Source organism: Leucopleurus acutus (genome assembly GCF_964270905.1).
Source record: "Leucopleurus acutus genome assembly, chromosome: 7".
Classification (NCBI taxonomy): domain Eukaryota; kingdom Metazoa; phylum Chordata; class Mammalia; order Artiodactyla; family Delphinidae; genus Leucopleurus; species Leucopleurus acutus.
This window is the reverse complement of record NC_139150.1, coordinates 37098450-37119381: the sequence shown is the minus strand read 5'-3', so window position 1 is coordinate 37119381 and position 20932 is coordinate 37098450. Positions and strand designations below refer to the sequence as shown.

The following is a 20932-nucleotide window of genomic DNA, read 5'->3' as shown; positions in this document are numbered from 1 at the left end:
TGTTGGAGTGACCCTTGGTAACAAACAAAGCTGGTCTTGTGGCCCTGGCCCTGCACGCAGACCACTTTGGAAAGGGGGGAAAGGGTGACTGAAATTCTCAGGTAGACTTTGTCCTTTGGTTTTTGTAGCCAAATCTGGATTCTCAACTGAAAAGCAGGGGTCAGCAAATACAGGAGGTAAGGATTCTGGGAGCTGGACTCTGTGAACTACCCAGTTGTTCAGAGGACATCTCCCTCTTCTCCATGTCCCATGAGGTTTAGCTGACTTACAACTGAATCTACTAACCTCTCTGCCCTTTTTTTCTGCTCTTTCTCTCCTTGCAGAAGGAAAGCGAGGAGCCCTTCAGGTTGTGCTCTGGCCCTTGAGGGCCCTTTTTGTTGTCAATTCTCTCCTCTCTCTCCTGAGCACAGTGTGTGTGTGTGTGTGTGTGTGTGTGTGTGTGTGTGTACGCATGTGTGCTTATGATCTGTGCCTCGTGAGCTTTGGCTCATGCAGCTAGTCTGTTTTTCCTGAAAGCAGTTTGTGTGCATGCTCCATGCTTGTGTGTGCTCCTGCAGACATCCCTGGAGCAGTGTGAGAATGTATGTGCCGGCATGGTGCACATTCAATGTAGCATGTGTGTGCTTATACTTGTGCTCAGTTTGACTCCCCCAGATACTGATTGCCTTCCTCTTTTCCTACTTTGCACAGTGTGTGTCCATTTTCTACTTATTGCTGCAGATTGGCATACGCTGTAAACCCTTGCTGAGCCCAGCATGCATTCACATTTTGTATTTGAGAGCAGGAGCTTCTGTAGGCTTTTTGTACCTCTTGCCTGGGGCCGAAATGTGTGCTTCTGAGCAGGCTTCCTAGCCTCTCTGTGAGCACAAGCTTCTGTAGACCTGTGATGTGGTTTCCCCATGCCATGTGAATGCATGGTATACTAACGCTCTGTGCCTCCAAGCACTGGTTCCTGAAGACAGTAAGGGTTTCTTTTGCCAGTGATTCGGGCCCTAGTGAATACTGAATCCTCCCCCAGATGGGTGTGTGCACATGTTCTGTAGCTCTGTGTGCAGGATCTGTGCTCACCTATGTTTCCTCAGGTGCAAGTGGTGTCTATGAATGTACCTCCTATAGGCACTTTGTCTAGACCTCCTCTCATTCCCCCAGCCCTCCTTCTGTGCCCTGCGTGTGCATGCTCTATGCTGTGTCTGCAGGCTTCTGCAGACCCATTGTCCCCTCTAAGCACAGGAAATGTGTATGATCTGAGCCTGTGAACTCTGGCTGCCAAAGGCTTTTTGTGACTTTGTTTCCTTAAGCCCAATGGTTTCTGGCAAACATCTAATTCTAGGTAGGAAATAAAGATCTGCTCAGTGTGGTGACTGTTTCCAAAGGGAGGATAAGTTCTGGTTGGTAGGATCTGGGGATTTAGGGATGGGCTACCCCTCACAAGAAGCTTAGGAGACTTGATTCAACCACTTCTGGCTGCCTTTTGGGCCTGGCCCTCCCTCTACCACATCATCCCACTCATAGAACCAGGGCAGCAGGCAGAAGCAGCGAAATGTGGTCATGAAGGGCTATAGGCAGTAAACAGATAGGCTTGATTAGAGTACAGGCGACCTGAGAAGGGTCTTACTGAAAAGGGTCTTAAATCCGAAGTTCATCTGAAGCCTGATGCTGATCCAGCGTCATTCTTACCCACTTGTACATCACTCATTAACCTTTCCTACCTCTCCTTTTTGTACTCTCGCCTCATTTTGTCTGTAACTTCTCCCATCTTTAGCCCTCCCAAAACTTCGCCCCTGTCCAGAGATTAACAGCTTACTTCTGCCTCCCTTGTTCTGGAGCTCATTTGCTCAGGATAGTTAGCTGGACCCAGGTCTCAGGAGGCAGGGAAGTTGTTGGGAGTGGAGGGGTACAAGGAGGGGTGGGAAGCCCCAGACCCGCTAGCTCTAGGTCTGTTGAGCCTAAACAGCATGGACCATTGGTTCTCTGGAGAGCCCTGGCACTTTGGAACTCTCTCTGTACACTGCTTGAAGGATTTGCTTTGGGTCTCTTTACAGAAGCCTTTAAAACGTGTTTTCTAACTGTTCCTTCCTTGAGTTATTTGGTGCCTCAATTTTCAACTTCTTGTAGAGCTCATAAAATTCAACAGAGTGATAATCCGAGTATCTAATCTGTCCTGGGTTCTCTTGTTAAATAGAGCTTATCAAATGTAGACTGTACTCAGTGTCAGTGAGTTAGAGCTTCAAGGAACCTAGGCCAAGTCAAATCACAAGATGAGATAGGAATCCAGAAAGACCAGGTCTGACGCTGGGGCAGCCAACAGAACTTAGGAATATAGCTGGAAGAAGACTGGCCTCCATGTGAAATTGTCCTTTTGCTTTAGTGAGGCGTGGAAGCCTGCATGGACCCTTCTCCTGGCTTTGACTTACTATTATATATACCAGTGGGTTGTGTGAGGGGCTGAAAGTTCTGGCAGCTCTCACATTCCCAGTGGACCTTAGTCCTGGGATCTCTGTGAGCTTGGCCTTATATCCTCCCTATTCACTGGGGAGAAGGGAGGTGAAGTACCACTCATTTCAGCAGCCTGCTTGTTGCCCTGGCTGATCATGGAATTGGCTTACACATCAGGCTGGTTATGTCACCACGTGGTGTATGTGACCTACACTGCTCTGAGCTTCCTACTTTATTGCTCACTGCTTGACCAAAGAAATATGGCAATCTCCCATCTCTCCCAGGATCTAACTTTTTTTCCTCTCTCTCTCTTCAAAGATTGCAGATGATGGTGATACCTCTTTGCCCCAGTGGCTCCCAGAAGGGTAAGTGTTGTACCACAAGGTTTCTGTGGATCTTATGCAGTCTGTTATGCTGCTTCTAGTTTTTCCCCTGGGAAGCAGGAGAAACAGCTTCATCAGCTGGATTCTGGGGAAGGAAGAGATTCCACTGTAGAGATTGCTTGGTTCTCTGGGGCAGAAGACAGAAGTCCGCAGACTGATTCCTCAGAGACAGAAGAGAGAGCTTTGCAGGGGAGGGAACTTTGGGGCTCCCCTATCCTTACCTCTGGAATTTCTGATATATTGCATCATAGTGGTGATATACTCTTTATGTATGGGAATGAGGAAACTAGAAACACATCTGCGTTTAGAGACAGTTTCCTTCTATCCCACTGTTGATAGTGTTGCTGATTAGATTACTCCCTGGGCTCCATCTATCTTCAGCTGTTGTGAGTCATCTACTTATTCCATTCCACTGTAGTGAAGATGTAAGTAGCGTCCCGTAGGAGCTCTGTGTGTTCTGTCTGTCTGGGAGTTTCAGACCCATGTGATTGCACCAGAGAGGCGTTTCAAACTGCTCGACTGCTGCCTGTAACTCACTGACTGTGCTTGGGAGAGAAGAGCGTTCAAGCGCCTGCGCCACCCACACCGCCACATACACTCCTCAGGAGCGTGAGAACCTGCCTTCCCTCCTTGTCCCACACAGGCCTTCGGACATAGAAATGCTCAGTGGCTGCCTCCTCTTCCTTGTCACCAGGGAAGAGAAAAGATTAGATCATAAAGTTCTCTACTGTATTTTTAAATGCTCCTTTTCCTTGTGATTTGTCTTTTTTATAGCAAGAGCTAAACATGTGAAAGAGCCACCCTTCTTTTGTCAAAAGCTCACTTGTGTTGCAAAAAAAAACTTCTCGGCTTAAGGAGTGCATTTTATAGTTTTCAGAATTAGCCAAAAACTTGTGGCGCCCGTTGCTTCTTCAACAGCCCTTCTTCAGGGCTTTAGCTTTTTTCTTCAAATGATTTTCAAATCCATACATGCCAGTGGAACATATCCAGGCTATTTTTAAATGGAGCCATGCAGTGATTTTCTAAACGCCTCCCTGTTGTCTTCTTTCCCTTCCTTCAGCTTAGTCCTTGGAAGTTGTCACAACTTTCGATCTACCGTTGGTGTGGTAGTCTCATTGAGAACAAAGTTCACTGCCTGTATTCAGGAAGCTAGATTATTAGAAATCAGCATGTCGGGTTGCCTGTTCCAATTCCTGGCCTTGACTCAATTTGTGGCTCCATTTTTGGCCTATATATCTGGCAGTACACACTTACTCTTCCGTGACATTTCTCTTCTCAGACCAGCTGTGGTGTGCAACCCAGCCACCCTGCTTTCCCCACCTCGCTGCTTTCATTAAAACCAAGTACATGGGGCTTCCCTGGTGGCGCAGTGGTTAAGAATCCACCTGCCAATGCAGGGGACACGGGTTCGAGCCCTGGTCTGGGAAGATCCCACATGCCGCGGAGCAACTAAGCCCGTGAGCCACAACTACTGAGCCTGCGCGTCTGGAGCCTGTGCTCCATAACGGGAGAGGCCGTGACAGTGAGAGGCCCGCGCACCGTGATGAAGAGTGGCCTCCGCTCGCCACAACTGGAGAAAGCCCTCGCACAGAAACAAAGACCCAACGCAGCCAAAAATAAATAAATACATTTATTTAAAAATAAAAAAATAAAAAAACCCCAAGTACATGAGTTATTTTAATTGAAGCTCAGAATAGCTTCCAAAAGGTCAGAGAGGTTTTATAGTTCATCCCCCTCATTTTATGGAAGTGACACCAGGACCCAAAGAGAGGAAGGAAGTTTGGCAGAGGACATGTAGTGAACTAGTAGAAGAGTTGGGGATGAAATCCAGGTTATCTCAAGGTGAGAAGGGTGTTCTTTTGGGGAAATTCTCTGTATTTTTATTGCATATTGTTATGGAGGAACAGACAAACAACAACAAAATTAGTAAGTATAGAAAAGGTATAAAAGTTTTAGAAATCTCAGGTTTCTCCAGCTGTAATTTTTTCCTGGTCCCTGTTGATGTGACCATAGGGCTAGGCCAGACTCTGAGTCACTTTGCTGTTTCCTTCTTAAATGGTCTTTTTTCCCCCAAATGATCTTTTGTAAGTCTCTCATCCGCTTCCCCTGCCTCCATTTGATCATGCAGGCTCCTCTTTCCGTGGAGACCCTTTTTCTTCAGGAGGCTTGGATAGACAGAACTGGTGACTCTTTCACTCAGGTTGGAGAAGGTCTCCTTCTACATGTTATTGTTTGTCAGTCTTGCTCACCTAGGCAGCAGCTCTTCTGTAGAGCTATTCCTGTGGGCTCTGTTCTAGCGCAGATCAGGAAAGACTTATCTTTAGTCTGGCCTGAGTGTAAGGAGGAGCTATATTAACCACCAATTCCCACCTTGCTTTATGGAGCACAAGGGCCTTCACATAAACAAAGGAGCCTTGGACTGGCACAGTGGGATAAAAGAGCTCTCAATCCTTGGCTAAAACCTCAGAAGGAGACACTGAGAGCAGGTTCCATTGTTTGTCATCCCATGGCTTTATTTCACTCACTTTCTGTCCTCCTTACCCCTCTTAAAGGCACACGGTGGAGGTCAGTTCATCTTCCTCTGAGGAGAAGATGAGCAAGGAGGATGGAACATTGAACCTGCCAGTAACTCAAGGTAAGACTAAAGGTACTGATATCTTTTCTTCTCTCCTCAGGCCAGCTGGAGGGCTCTATGGCATTGACAGCATGCCAGATCTACGCAGAAAGAAGCCACTGCCACTTGTCAGCGATCTGGTGAGTAAGGACTCTTGTGAAGGCTTAGGCTGTAGCCTTGGGATATCCCCCACTGGGACTTGGCCAGCTTTCAGGACTGGAAGTGGGGCCTTTAGTGACAAGTATTAGTCTGATGATCAATCATTTAAAGCTTTACTGAGACCTAGTGATGGCTTCAGTAGGACCTTACATTACCTCACTCCCTTGTCAGAGCCCCAGGTTCTTCATTAGCTGAAGCTCCTACTAGAACATTTATAGCTTGGACCCTCAAAGCTGGGCTCCAGGGTCATCTTCTAGTTATCCATCTCCTCTAGGTATCTCTATAGCCTTCTCTGATGACCTGTAATGGAAACTTCCTCTGGTCCTGACCTAGATAATTGAGATTCGTGTGTGATGGGCATGACAAATGTGACTCCTTCTTGGAGGTCAAGTGAAGTCTCCCAAGGCATAGGTTTTCTAGACTATCTCTGTACCCTTGTGTCTAGCATTCAGAGGTAGTGATAACAATTTGTGGAATTGAATTGAAACAGGCTTAGGAGTTAAAGCTGATCTCAGACCTCCAGCATGACCAGAAGCTCCTATCTGGGCTCATACCTCCTAGGGCAGAAGCAGCTCAAGGAATTTTCTGTAGTTTAGTGAGTGGTGGGGGGTAGAGTGGTACCCAGGTCATCTCAGAGTCCCAGAGCCAGATGTTCAGTAAGACTTGAACCCTTTCTCTTATTACCGTTTTCTACTCCTATTTTCTTCTATTTTTCTCCCTATTCAGTCTATCTTGGTTTTTCTATCCACTCCTTTTTTGATTTTTCCTCCATACTGTGCTCTTTTTTCTCCACCAGTTTCTCCCTACTTAACTGACTGAGTAGAAGTATCCTCTGCCATTTTCTCTTCATCATTTCTTTCTTTCCTTCTTCTTCCCCCTGCTATTTGTATATCTTTCCCTTTTTCTTCCTTTCTAATGCACCTTTTTTCCCACCAACTCTTCATCAAGCTGGTTGGATGAAGATAAATTCGGATGTCATCTCTTCTTTATTACATCTTTCATAGTCTTTCATCTCCTCTTTTTTCTCTTCTTCCTTTCTTTTCTTCCTACTTTTTCTCGTCTTCGCCCGCCTTGCTCACCAGCTGTTTTTTGTTTAACTGATTGGATAGCAGTATCTCATTCACTTCTTGTTTCCCCTCCTCTGTCTTTTAACCTTGCCCATATTTCGCATTACGGCATAACTCGCCTTCTAGGCCTTGGGCCCTGGTCAGCTGTCTGGGTTGAAGACAGTTTTTAGTTGATAGAGGCAGAGGGGGTTGGGACATGTTTCCTACTTTGGACTATAGGGAAGAAACCTCTCAGTTGTCTCTGAAAGCTTTCATGCCCTTGTGGGGCTTTAACATCATGTTGTTCCTTTCTCTGCTCTCCTCTGCACAGGCTATGGTAAGTGTCTCCAGAGCCCCTTTCCATGCTTTATAAGAGTCCATATCCCAAGCACCTGGGCACACCCCAACTGTTCTGCCCGCTTAGGCTGATACAGTGACTTCTGTCTGCCTAGTGTCCCCTGCTTTAGGGAAACTATGTGCCTCTCCAGGGGCTGTCCCTGAAGCTTGGGCTTGGCAGATTCATGGGCCTCTCTGTATAAGAGCCTGGCTAGCAGGACATCATAGCTGTCACATTTAACCCCCTACCCTGCTTGATTTCAATGAGGCTACATTGCCCCTTTCACTCTCAAGTGCCCTGCTCATTTGGGCTTTTGGCCTCCACAGCTTCCTGGGGTTGTGTGGGCAGCGGGTGGTACCAGAGAATAGAGGATATAGTATAGAATCATAGTTCCTAGTGATGGTTCTTGACTGTGACTCTGTCAGAGTTGTGTGTCTATCCTATTCTTCATGACCTGTTTCGGACTGTAATTCTAATCTTTTCATTTTCCTTTGCCTTCCTTTAAACAAGGAGTTTCTGTGGGGTCAGATACCTAAAAACTCTTTGGATGATAGGTACCCTGAGAGAAGTGCTGTTCTGTCATTGTTAGAACAGTCCCTTAGGGCCTTGGATTTGGATATTAACCTCAGGTTCTTATTACCTATTATCCATGGCAATCCCCTGTGAATGACAGTAAAAATAGAGAGAACATAGTGAGTTATCATCAAATAGCTTTGGTCACTGAAACTCCCTCCCCAGGGCTTTGCCTAGCCCTTGGTAGTAGCCAGGGCTGACAGCAAGTCTTCTCTCACAGTCATTGGTCCAGTCCCGGAAGGCAGGAATTACTTCTGCAATGGCTACACGCACCTCTCTCAAGGATGAAGAGCTGGTAAGTGACCCACGGGCTTTCAAGAGTCCACTGGCCTATGGTCCAGTGAACATCTCTGTAGCCAAACTTACCGGGAATTCAGAAGTGTTGGGCACACTCTGTTAATGAAACAGATAGCATCAAGTTTTCTACACTGCTCCCCGAGGCAAGGGTCCAGACCAGGAGTAAACCTTAATCTCACGTTGGAGTATGTGACCACCAATGTCAGGGTTTTATGGTAAGCCTAGTTCCCTTTGTTTCTCTAAAAAAGCCTGAATACTGGGACAAGGCTCAGGCCCAGCATTCAGGTCAGACCTATCTTGGACGACCAGGAGCACATGATGTGGAGGGCTTCTTCCTGCCAGGCTGGGCTGTGGGCTGGGCCAAGCTAAAGCATCTCCTCAATTGCAGGAGGAGAAACCGGGGTCTTGAGAGCCCTGCAAGGGTCTTAGTCCTGGTATCTCCCAGCAGAGAACTGAAGTTGCTTGTGGGTGATGGGATATGTGTCTTTCAGAAATCCCATGTGTATAAGAAAACCCTGCAGGCCTTAATCTATCCCATCTCGTGCACCACACCCCACAACTTTGAGGTCTGGACGGCCACTACCCCAACCTACTGCTATGAGTGTGAAGGCCTGCTCTGGGGCATTGCCCGGCAGGGTATGCGCTGCAGCGAGTGTGGAGTCAAGTGTCACGAGAAGTGCCAGGACCTGCTCAATGCCGACTGCCTGCAGCGTGAGTCTCCCTGTGGGGTGATGGGTGGGAAACATGGGCAGCAGGGCCTCACCAAAATAGTCTGGCAACAAAGAGCTAGGGTGGCCGGGACATCATCCCTCTATTCTACCTGATTCTGAAGTTCTTTCCTTTTTAGAGAAAGTAGGGTCCTAATTCAAGAGACATTGCCATTCCAAATAACAGGTCTTGTAGCACTCTCTTAAGCACCTTTAGGAAAAATCCGTTGAGCTTTCTGTGGTCCCTGATGGAGATAAAAATCCCTTCTAGGATTCAGATGATCCCAGAGGCTATGCTTGAGTATTGTACACACTATGGTGGCCGTATTGCCCAAATGACTAGAGCATGTTTAAAACTAATGAGAAGAGAGAGTTCTGTGAGGTTCTAGGCCTCATAGAGGAACCTCCTGAGGTCTAGACCCTAGGACTCAGGGAAGCTGAAATTTATTCCTTGATTATAGTTGGAGCATTTAGACAACAGTGCCAAGAACAGAAGATTCAAATGGATTAGGCAGAGATCCAGATGGAGAATGTGCCAGACTCCCATGGCCCTTGCTAAATATGTGACTTGTGCTGCCATCATAGAATGGGGAAAACAGGAGCAGGAAAAGCAACAATTCTCTGTCACAGGAGGTGGTAGCACTCTAAGTTCTTATCTCCTTGCTCCACTCCTGCTGGGCTTGCACTGCTATAGCTAGACCCCAGGAAGAGCAGGGGTAGGGGATATGGGATGTGGAAAAGTATTTTCTTGCCCCTCCAGGTCTTCAGGTGTTACTCAGAGCCAAGCCATAGCAATGAAAACTTCAAGGATTGTGGTAGGAGACAGGAAGGTTGCCTTTAGACTCACAAGCAGTTCATTGTCCCAAGGAAAGATATGTGGCATAAAAGGGGCCCAGGAAGAAGCCTCAAGGAATTGTTGACTTAAAATGTCTTTCTTTGAAGAACACTAGATTGGTGCCAGTGGCATGGCTATAGTAGACATGAAGAGACAGGCAGAACATAGCAGGCTGTGCAAGTGGGTGCTGGTGATGACTTTGCCCAAATCCATCATGAGGGGCGACAAGCACAGGTGCCAGCAGACCCCTGCTTTAATTGCAAGAACTAGCAACTGGCTGCATAGGCTGCTTGCTGGAAGCCTCTGAAATGGTGCTCTGTAGCCAGGGTGTCCATCTTCCCTTTAAGAGCCTTTTAGAGGTCCCAGTCCAGGTAAATAGCATTGCATGGGATATGCTAAATGGCAAGAGTAGGATGCAGCCCAGGTCATTTTTCATTTATCAGAAAATATCTTCTGACTAAGGCTTCTGTGAAGCACAGAGTGGAATTAAGTGCCCTTCTGTAGGCTTCACTGGACAGAAAACCTGCTTTCCATTCTCCCAGGGTTAGGATGCAGATGTTGACCTTTGTCCTTTGCTCCAAGTTTTGTAGTTAAGGCCTAAGACTTTGGAGACTGGAGAGAGGTTAAGAGCCAGTCTACAGGATCAATAAAGGAAGGATGGGTCCTCTGCCCTGAGAAGCCTGGTTGGTGAAATACACTGGAAGAGTCTTTGTTCTGCCATAATCCTTAGCACAGCAGAGGAAGCTTACTGACCTTTGAGATGAGCTGGCTGGGGTCATGGCTGGTGAAAAAGACCCTTGGCCTTGCCAGGATAATAATGATGGTAACAATAATAGGGACTGTTTATTACTCAATAAATAAAGCATCTAGCCCAGTGCTAGATGGCAGGCACTGGGCTAGATGCTTTATATATGCTATCTAATATAATGCTTATTACAAATCCTGAGAGATAAGTGACATTTTCTTCTCTTAGAAGAAACCTACTTACCCAGCAGGGAGTAGTGGAGTTAGGATTTGAACTCAAGTCTGTCTGATACCAAAGGCCATACTTTTCTCACCATACCACACTATTTTCTGAGATTAAAGACACTGGAGCTATGGGGCAGAACCCAGCTATGTGCTGTGACGAATTCTGAGATCTGTATCGTGCCTTGGCATTCGGATGAGATTGGTGGAGTTGTTGTGCCCATCCACAACCCCTCCTTGATAACTGGGATACCCATTTTGATATTTTGGCCTTAGACTTGGAGGGTATCTCTCAACAAGCATGCAGATGGAAGAAAGACAAATCCAAGTGCAGACTGAGCTACATATTTTGTTTTTCTTTTTTGATGAAAAACTCAACATATATCTAAATAGAGAGAATAGAATAATACACCCCCATAACGATGATCAACTTTTTGCTACTCTTTGAGTTGCATTTTAAACTCCACTAGCTAGGCATTAAACTCTAGCAGGCCCCACAGAGATCAACTTTTCCCAGAGCCATACCAGTGTCTTCCTAAGCTTTTCCCACGGCTCAGTGACCTCTCCCAGGCCCCATTCTTCAGCCTGATCCTTGGTCTGGTAGGTGGCCTGTTGGTTACCCTACTTTCTGTCTCTGGCCATTCTTCAGGGGCTGCAGAAAAGAGCTCTAAACATGGAGCGGAGGACAGGACACAGAACATTATCATGGCCATGAAGGACCGCATGAAGATCCGAGAGCGGAATAAGCCGGAGATCTTTGAAGTTATCCGGGATGTCTTCAATGTGAGCAAAGTTGCCCATGTGCAACAGATGAAAACAGTGAAGCAGAGTGTGCTGGATGGCACCTCCAAATGGTCGGCCAAGATTACCATAACTGGTGAGCAGGCCAGAGTTTGAGAGGACAGGAGGGCCTTGGCTATGGGGAGGAGCCTGGGGAAGAAGCATCCTGAGTGTGAGGGAGTAGGGGCTGGGGAGAAGGAACACAGAATGAAGGAAGAGGGAGGGCCTCATTATTCATCACTGCTCCTCTCCTAGACTCTGATGCCAGGGGGTGCTGGGAGAGGCAAGACTGGCACCTGCAAACAATACGAATGATAATACCAGGATTTGGTAACAGTCTGATGTTATAGACTTGGTTAACAGTTTGATATTATAAGAGCAGGGAGGGTGGGGGTAAGGGGACAGGCAGGAGATTAGTGAATAGTTAACCAGTGATTTACTAACTGGGTGGATATGGCTGAAGCAAGCATGTATCAGAACAGATAAGGACCTGTTGGGGTAAGTGTAGGGGTAAGTGGTCAGTTAGGGCTCCAGTGGGGAGGTAGGATTCTTGGGCTAGGCTTTGAGGGAAAGGCTCATGGCTTAGGGCTAAGGATAGATGTGGAGGAGTGAGAAAATCTGCTCCTGTGCAAGGAGCAGATAGAGGCTGCTCTAAGATGGGAAATATGAGTCGTACTTTGGAGGGCTTATGACTTCTGGAGTGTACTCTGAAGCCTCCTTCTATGTGCATTTGGGTTGCAGTGGTGTGTGCCCAGGGCCTACAAGCCAAGGACAAGACAGGATCCAGTGACCCTTATGTGACTGTGCAAGTGGGCAAAACCAAGAAGCGTACCAAGACCATTTTTGGGAACCTGAATCCTGTCTGGGAGGAGAAGTTCCATTTGTAAGTCATAGTGGGCTTTGTCTTACCTGGGACTGTGTATGTTTTGGGAGCAGCATTAAATCTCATTGTTCTGGGCTTGGGCTCTAAGAGAGATGGGTCAGAGGCAGTGGAGAAAACCCATTTCTCACATGCTTCAATTGGGTAGCAGCTATTCTTTCTCTGGGTTTCTTCTCATAGACTATTGTATCAGGGTTACTGTACCCAAGCCCTGTCTTAACTAGGGCTATTAAAGGGGGCTTTGGGCATCACATACTGCTTTTTCTAGTGCTAGAAAGATTTTATTGCACTACTGCTGAGTGACAGAACCAGGGACTGCCCACCCAACTGTGTATCTTCCAACCCTGCCATCCTGCCTAGGAAGGGTTAGGCTCTTCTAGGAAGTGGGAAGGGAACATCTTTGTCCTACAACTGGATAATTCTGGCTTGAAGATGGAAACCTGGGATTTGGAGAATTTTCCATTTTCCTTAAGGGCCCTGCTTTTCTTTCTGCCTCAGCTTCCACTTCCTACTACTTTATTCATTATCTCACTTTTTTATAGACTATTTCATATGACAATGAGGGATGGTTGTTGAAAAATGGCAAGCTCTAGCCGAGGACTTGGACTAAGGTCTGGTGAATCCAGATGCTTTGTCACACCCCCTAATGCCTAGGACCAGGACTTTGTGGGGTTTTGAGGGGGGGGGGGTTGCGGTACACGGGCCTCTCACTGTTGTGGCCTCTCCCGTTGCGGAGCACAGGCTCCGGACGCGCAGGCTTAGCGGCCATGGCTCACTGGCCTAGCCGCTCAGCGGCATGTGGGATCTTCCTGGACCGGGGCACAAACCCGTGTCCCCTGCATCGGCAGGCGGACTCTCAACCACTGCGCCACCAGGGAAGCCCAGGACCAGGAATTTGAATCAGCCAAGCAGGCAGCTTATGTAGAGACCTTTTTCCGTTGGCTCCTTGGAAGGGGATTGGGGAAGGGGATTGGGGCCTATAAAATCAGTCTCTAATCCAGAGACAATAGTTACTGGGGGGAGCACTTGTTTTTCAAGAAACTGAATGGTTCCTGCTTGAATATTACCTATGATTAATTCTAAATGAATTGGCTCTATAGTCAATTTTGCCCACTTTTATCATTTAGCAAGCAATTTGTATTCTGTATAAGACACTATACATGATGTTGTGTATCGAAAAATGTATAAGACATCCCTGGCTTCAAGAGGCTGATTGATGATTTGTCTATTATTTTTCAGAAGACCAGTAGCTATACCATAATATTTTAATGGAATGTGCAAAGCTATTATGAGAACATAGGGTAAGGAGCAGCAGATTCTGCCAAGTACAACTTTTGGATAAGGCAACAGGGATCCAGAAAGCAACTGCTGGGGAAGAAGAGAGTGAGGGAGGAACCTGGGCAAACTACCTCCTCCAAAGCAAACACCATGGAGGAAATGATAATTCAAGTGGATATTAAAGAATGATAGAAATTCACCAAGCACATTCTTAGATAGATGGGGGTGTTAGGTAGAAAGCTAAAGCATATATGACCAGATGGACTTACCATGAACATTTAACACCTTTATGGACTTCATATAGGATTCTGGGGAGGCAACTAGCAGCTGCTTCCTAGGGCTCTGCGGCATCTGTCTGGCTGTTTTCTGTTGGTTTTGTTGGTACAGCTAGCTGATAGGAAATCAGAATTGTCCCTAATTACTCCTCCCCTCCTCGCTTTTGTCCCAGGGCAATAAGGACTGGATAATGGTATGTAGAAAGCTACCCAAGCTAAGGAATGAAGAGCCATTTGCTGGGATAGCCTGACTCACTTGGGACTTGAGTACCACTGTTCTTTGACTCCTTCTCTTCCTCTGCAGGGCCTCAAGTGCAGCTGATAGAGCTTTGGGAGGGAATTGGAAGTAATAAGAGTAGGGGCTTCTGGGTCTCTTCGTAACAGAGCCTTCCTAATTCTTTCACAGTGAGTGCCACAATTCTTCTGACCGCATTAAGGTACGTGTGTGGGATGAGGATGATGACATCAAGTCAAGAGTAAAGCAGCGGCTAAAGCGAGAGTCTGATGATTTCCTTGGCCAAACCATCATTGAGGTTCGAACACTGAGTGGCGAGATGGACGTCTGGTACAACTTGGGTGAGGAAGCAGGACCAGAGAAAGTTTCTGGAAAGGAAGAGCATGAATGGGGAACCTGGGGAAACTCCTATCTACCAAAACCACCACTCAGTCCCCAAAGCACACCTCTATACAGAGCCTTGCCTTCTCCGCAGAGAACCGACCGTGCATAGAGATGGGGGACAGAGGAGTGGGGGTGTCTGGAACTCACTCTGGCTGGACAGTTTCCAGATTTCAGAAGGTCTTTTTATCTTCATACTCAGCGCTAATGCCTTTAGTCCCTTGGGCACTTCTTTTCTCCCACCCAGCCAGTTCTGGGGTATTTGTGGACTATATGGTCACTGAAATTAATTCACCTATTAGGTGAACACTTGGGTCAGTGCCTCCTTTTCCTTGGGTTAAGCCAGGTTGGGGGCTGTCTATGCTGTCTGCAGTTGCATTGGTGTCAATCTCCAGTCTTCTTTCCTTCCTAGAGAAGAGGACAGACAAATCAGCCGTCTCAGGGGCTATCCGACTACAAATCAATGTGGAGATCAAGGGGGAGGAGAAGGTAGCCCCGTATCATGTGCAGTATACGTGTCTCCATGAGGTGAGCCAGCTCTTGGTAGATGGAATGCCAGAAAGCAGTGCTGGGAGGGGCCTTTGACAATAAGTAGGATTGCTAGATGGTTGAAGATCTGCAGCCTATTTTTATTTTGTTCTTGGCACACTGTGCTACCCTGGACAGCCCATATAACAGTCCCAGCCTCAGTTCTCTTTCACTAATGTGAGAACAGCCTACTGGGGCCACAGGAGTTACGAGCAATGACTTGAAGGACAGAATTTCTATAGAATCCTATTCACATTCCCCTGGTCTTTACCAGCAGGTTTTTTTTTTCTCCAACATATATTTAACTCTTTAATATCAATATATATTTTACTCTGTCTTCTACAGAACCTCTTCCATTACCTCACAGACATTCAGGGCAGTGGAGGAGTCCACATCCCTGAGGCTCGAGGAGACGATGCATGGAAGGTGTACTTTGATGAGACTGCCCAAGAAATTGTGGATGAATTTGCCATGCGCTATGGCATCGAGTCCATATATCAGGCTATGACGTAAGGCTCCCCTGGGGCTCTAGGAAATGGCTGCTAACCTTTGGAGTAGCTAACAATGGAGGTACACTGACAGAGTGGATAGGTCTTCAGTGGGGTAGTATGCAGTGATTCATTGCTTTCCTCTCTGAGCTGGGTAGGGTGGATCTGTGCAAAGAGGGTATATGTATAAAAGGAGTGTGTTGTGTTTCCCTGGTGGCACAGTGATTGAGAGTCTGCCTGCCGATGCAGGGGACGTGGGTTCGTGCCCCGGTCCGGGAAGATCCCACATGCCGCGGAGCGGCTGTGCCCGTGAGCCATGGCCGCTGAGCCTGCACGTCCGGAGCCTGTGCTCTGCAACGGGAGAGGCCACAACAGTGAGAGGCCCACGTACCGCAAAAAAAAAAAAAAAAAAAAAAAGGAGTGTGTTTGTCAGTAACTCAGGGGGAAGGTATTAGTCTGTCTACCCCGGAGTTCACAGGTAGAAAGAGAAAAGGGCATGGGAGGGTATATAAGGACAGACTTGCCCAAACATCACAGGCCTGAGCAGACAGGGTATGTGTGCTCAGGTATATGTGTGTGACAGACAAGCTTTCATAAACTGGCCTGGGAGTCAGAAAAAGCACTGAACTGTAGGGAAAGCAGCTGTGCCTGCAGTTGACCAAGACTCCTATAAAAGAAATTCCCACCTACTATGAGAAGAGGTATAGTCTGTGTATTGGAAAGGCTGCCATTAGAAGCAGCACTAGGAAGCTGCACAGGAAGCAGCACTAGGTAAGCAGAGGGTAGCTAGTGCCCTGGCTGTGCTTCATTTATTCTACAAACTTCTACTTAGTTCCTTCTATGTGTCATACGTTGTGCCACATGCTGAGAACACAAAGATGAATAAGATGGGGTCTCTGTGCTTGGGGAACTCAGTCTAGCAGGAGAGACAGACCAGTAAACAAACAATTACAATATAATATAATAAGTGCTATAGTAGAAGTAATCACAATGTATTATGAGAGCATCTAAATTTTAGGGGAGGGCTTTGAAGAAAGCTGTTGAAGAGTTGACACTTGAAATACAGGAAAGGAGGAAGGGTATTTCTGGTAGGGCATGTGCAGGGATGCTAAGATGCAACAGAGCATAGACTATTCAAAGAATTACAAGAAGTTTAGTTTAGATGGAAGAAACATGTCAAGGATTGAGGTTGGAGAATGGGCCCTCTGCCATTCTTACTCTGTTCACTCTCCCTGGATGAGCTCATTCAAGCCTATGACCTAGTCACTACTTCTGAGCTTAGGACTCCCAGATCTCTTTCTCCAGACCAGACCTTTTCCTGTGTTTCAGATCCATTTTCATTTGCTTTCTGGCTATTCTCATAGGCACTGCAAACTCAACATGACCAAAATCCAAGTCAACATTATCTCCACCAAATCTGTTCTTCCTATATTCCATATTTTAGTAAATGGAACAATTTATTACACAGTTATCCAAACAGAAATTTAGGAGTCAGCCTAAACATTTCTTTCATACTACCACCATTCAATCAGTCTCTAAAACCTCTAGATTCTACTCCTAAATATGTTTTTAATCTATCAGTATTGCTATAGCTCAGTAATAATAATAATAACAGCAAAAACAACAACTCCTATGTACCATTTCCTTATGTGCCAGGCACTGGTCTAAGTAATTTATGAATGTTAACTCATTTAATCCCCATATCATTATCATTCCCATTTTATAGATAAAAAGACTGAAGCATGAAGAAGTTGAAGTAATTTATCCAAGGTCACTGAGCGCTAGAGCTGAGACTCAAACCCAAAGTCTGGCTCTAGAGTCTGTGCCCTTAACCATTTCTCTGTTCCATTTAGTGCTTCATTGCTTCTTTTCTGAGTGATTGCAGTAACTCTTCAATTGGTCTTTCTCTCTTAGTCTTATCTCTCTCCAAGTTTTCGTTTCTAATTTTTACCTTCAAAGTGACCTTTCTGAAAGACTAATCTGATCACAGTATGCCTTTGTTTAAAAACTTACTATAGCATCTAGGATAAACTCCTTTATTATCTGTTCTCTGTCTACTTCTCCTCTTGCATTTCGTAGTATTCCTCTATCAAACACCTGAACAGTAGCCATGAGTGAGGTTTCCCAAATGAATGACTCTCCATAAGTATATTTGTTTTTGCAATACAGTTTCCCTTTGTCTGCACGCTTCTGCATTTGATTGATTCTTACTAATCCTTTAAGACTTGTTTCAACCATCTCTTCTTTGGGAAGCCTTTTTCTAATCCCTTCTAGCCCCCAGCCATTCTAATTTAGATGATCTTCCTGTGTGTGTCCACAGAATTTTTGCATAGCATGCCTTGGGTTATTGACTTACTTTCTAACACCTGCTTTCTCTGCCAGAATGTCACCTCTTTGGATTCTGGCCCTTAGTGCCAGGCCTGGCACATAGTACACGTTCATTGATGTATATTTGAGTGAGTAAATTATGAAAATCCTTGTATGCCAAGGTGATCGGAAGCTTCATACACATGAGTGAGATCTTTTGATTACTTGACCTTTGCTGCAAACCCTGAAGAGCCTTTGAGGCTGAAGGTGCTGTTTTTCAGGCACTTTGCATGTTTGTCATCCAAGTACATGTGTCCTGGCGTGCCAGCAGTGATGAGCACCTTACTGGCCAACATCAATGCCTACTATGCCCACACAACCGCCTCCACCAATGTCTCTGCGTCTGATCGTTTTGCAGCCTCCAACTTTGGGGTGAGTGTGACGTAAAAACATGTAACCTGATTGTTATCAGTTAACAAAGTTTGATTTTTTAGTCAGTACTGCAGAGCTGATATGCCTGAAATTCAGATAGTTGCCACCTGGATAATGAACTTATTTCCTTATGGGTAGTTAGACTATACTAGTAGACTCTCCTCAGATGTAGATAAGTGAGAAAAGGTGAAATAACACCACTGTGGTTTGTGGGCTGTGGCACTACCTGTGCTCAGGGAGAACCTCTCTGGGCCAACAGCTTGGTTGAATCACCATGTTCCTCAGTCCTGCAGGTTCACAAAGCAACCTTCTTAATATTATTCAGTCTCTCTGTGACGGATTCATACCACTTAAGTTCATATGAGACTGATGTCTAAGCAAGAATACCAGTTGCATACCTGAGCCTGTCCCTTTTCTAGTGTCTGGACAGTTTTCCTGATCCAGGGTATGCCCTTACCTGTTGTTAAGGTACTTGTGAAGTTGAATCATTGTTCATAATGTCACCTGACATAAGTTCAGTGTAAACTGGATGGTATATATCAGATTCACCACAAATATTACCTCTTTAGGGATAAAATTACTGATACTCCCAAATCTACTGGATCTCTGAGCCCTTTTTCTTGGTACTGACCACTTTTTTGATGTTGTTGATAGTCTTTCTGTAGATGAATTAGTATCATTGATTAAGCCAGTCAAATATCTGTTCCATTCTGTCTCTCCACATTATGTATTGACTTAACTAATATCTAATGCTATATATAATATTATCAATATGTGAGTTCTAGGAGTGCTGCACCAACAGCTTACAGGAACATGATTCCACGTTTAATTATACCTTTTCTATAAAAATAAGCTATTAAATAGTATTTGTTATTTATTTTAACATTTCAAAAGTATAAACTAAGGGAAATGATATGGAATGTGGTTTAAAGAGAAATCCCCTTGTGTCTCCCTGATCACCTTCCAGATGCATCACTATTTCTCTCTCCCGTCGTCACTGCTAGGCTGTGTCTGTTTAACTGTTAAGAGCTATTCCAAGATAAGTTAGGACACCACAGACACAGGAACAAGTTGGAGAATGTGTTTAGAGTTTCCTTTAATCTGACTAAGATGAGCTAGAGTCCCAAAGGGATGGAGATGCACTGGTCATCTCTTCTTGATTTGTATAGAAAGCTGTTTCCCCTCCCAGAGACTTGCTTTCCTCTTGCCAGTGTGAGAAGATTCCCCAGTTTAAGTGCTAAGAGATGGAACAGGAAATACCTATCCCATTTCTCTTTTGCATGGTTTGCTGTTCTCCTCATGGGCAAATATGGGACAGGGTATGTCCCCAGCTCAGTGTCTCCCTCTCACCCAGAGATGGTTCTCTTTTTGCTACATTCTAGAGAGCTTGGAAATAGATTATTTCTGTTCCTCATTATTTGTTTATCACCCTCAGAAAGAGAGATTTGTAAAACTACTGGACCAACTGCACAACTCACTGAGGATTGACCTCTCTACATACAGGGTGAGTGAAGACATGGCTGTGGGGTGGGACAAAGGGTAGTATCAAGATCAGTCTAGAGAGACTGTGGACCAGTCATGACTATAAAGATGGAAGGCAAAGAAAATTGGTCTTTGTCATCACATCCACATATATGGCCAACGTCACTGACACCTATGGTTCTTCAAACTCCAAGGACCATGCAGTGTGTAAATAGTAGCAGGTGTGGCTGCTTTTTATAGATAGTTGGCTTTCTAACCCCACTCATGTCACTCTACCAAACTCTCTGATGACATATTCATCAAGGAGTTTCCTAAGGATAATCTCTTCCAGAAAGACCCCTTTAAAAATTAGATAATTATATTTCCTTATTGCATCTTTCTATATTCTCCTCATTTTCCAGGAGAGGGTGAGAATCTGGCTAAGGGGAGAGAGAGTATCTTGGCTTGGGCAAGTAATTTGTAGCAGATGTCATGTCCATTTCTAGAATGAAGGGAGGAAATAGATGTAGTAGGAGGGTGGGTGCCTAGGACAGGACGGGGAAATGGGCAGTTTTTCCATTCTTTCTAAGTTAGGCCTTCTTAGAATGACTTCATTACTTGCTTTAAAGTGTTGTGAATTTCCAGAACAGGCAATATATCCACATTAAAAAGTAAGTATAAAAACAATCTCAGAGTCAAAAAGAAGTGAGATTTTAATTATCTGCACTTTCAGTGCCCTCCATTTGCACGAATAATGGAGAGTTGACTGTATATCTTGTATTTGGCATATAAGTAGCCATTTGAAGGTTTAAGAAAACAACCTTAAAATGGAGAGTGGCACAGCATCATCCCTAAGCTTTCTTTGGCAGCTTCCTCCTAAAACTCCTGCCAAGGAGAATGAAGGGAGCCATGGTGGAAAGATCCTAAGGAACTCACTCCAAAAGCAGTTCTGCTCAGAGCTCTGCCATCTGCCGGCTCCAGAATGGTGGAGTAACTGGGATCCACTCTACAGAAAGTACATGTCTTGGATCCCAGTCTGGTCTGTAGCATGGCTCCACTTATATTCCAGGATATACAGTTAGATTGTAACTTTTGAAGAACTCACTGTTTGGGTGTAAGAATCTTCACCCAAGAAAAATGTGTGTGTGTGTGAGTGTATGTTCATTTGTGCAAATGCTCACACATTGCATGGGAAGTAGAAGTAGGGTTGGGGGTAGGATGTGTTGCTTTCTGGGCTGGGGATTATTAACCCCTGCTTTTGGCAAGGGCCTGTGTCTGTGGAAAAGAGAGGGAGACCTGTGGTCTTACAGCTTTTTTGTTCCTCTCAACTAGGGAAGATCCCAGTGGGTAGCACTTAGGGAAGCTTCTGATTTCATTGCTTTTGGCAGGGAAGGCTTTCATATTCTTCTGTTCCTTTCTTACATTTGCTTGATTGGCAATAGAATAATTTCCCTGCTGGGAGCCCTGAGCGACTTCAGGACTTAAAGTCCACAGTGGATTTGCTGACCAGCATTACTTTCTTCAGAATGAAGGT

At 45.5% G+C, this 20932-nt stretch overlaps 1 protein-coding gene across 5 annotated transcripts in view; it reads left to right on the top strand.

The window, feature by feature from the left end:
• The window catches only part of UNC13B (unc-13 homolog B), a gene marked incomplete at its 5' end in the record, with an annotated part of 226251 nt that overhangs the window by 185685 nt on the left and 19634 nt on the right, over positions 1-20932 (top strand). For 4 of the 5 annotated variants that reach the window (XM_082842533.1, XM_082842532.1, XM_082842534.1 and 1 more), the window contains 12 exons: positions 2755-2801; positions 5495-5573; positions 7769-7843; positions 8337-8556; positions 11003-11230; positions 11875-12016; positions 13973-14142; positions 14595-14710; positions 15056-15219; positions 17787-17937; positions 19373-19441; positions 20841-20930. In XM_082842533.1, coding sequence (XP_082698659.1) covers positions 2755-2801; positions 5495-5573; positions 7769-7843; positions 8337-8556; positions 11003-11230; positions 11875-12016; positions 13973-14142; positions 14595-14710; positions 15056-15219; positions 17787-17937; positions 19373-19441; positions 20841-20930 — 1551 coding nt within the window. Of the gene's footprint in view, positions 1-323; positions 347-2754; positions 2802-5494; positions 5574-7768; positions 7844-8336; positions 8557-11002; positions 11231-11874; positions 12017-13972; positions 14143-14594; positions 14711-15055; positions 15220-17786; positions 17938-19372; positions 19442-20840; positions 20931-20932 lie in introns of all 5 variants that reach the window. The other variant, XM_082842530.1, reaches the window with a different exon arrangement.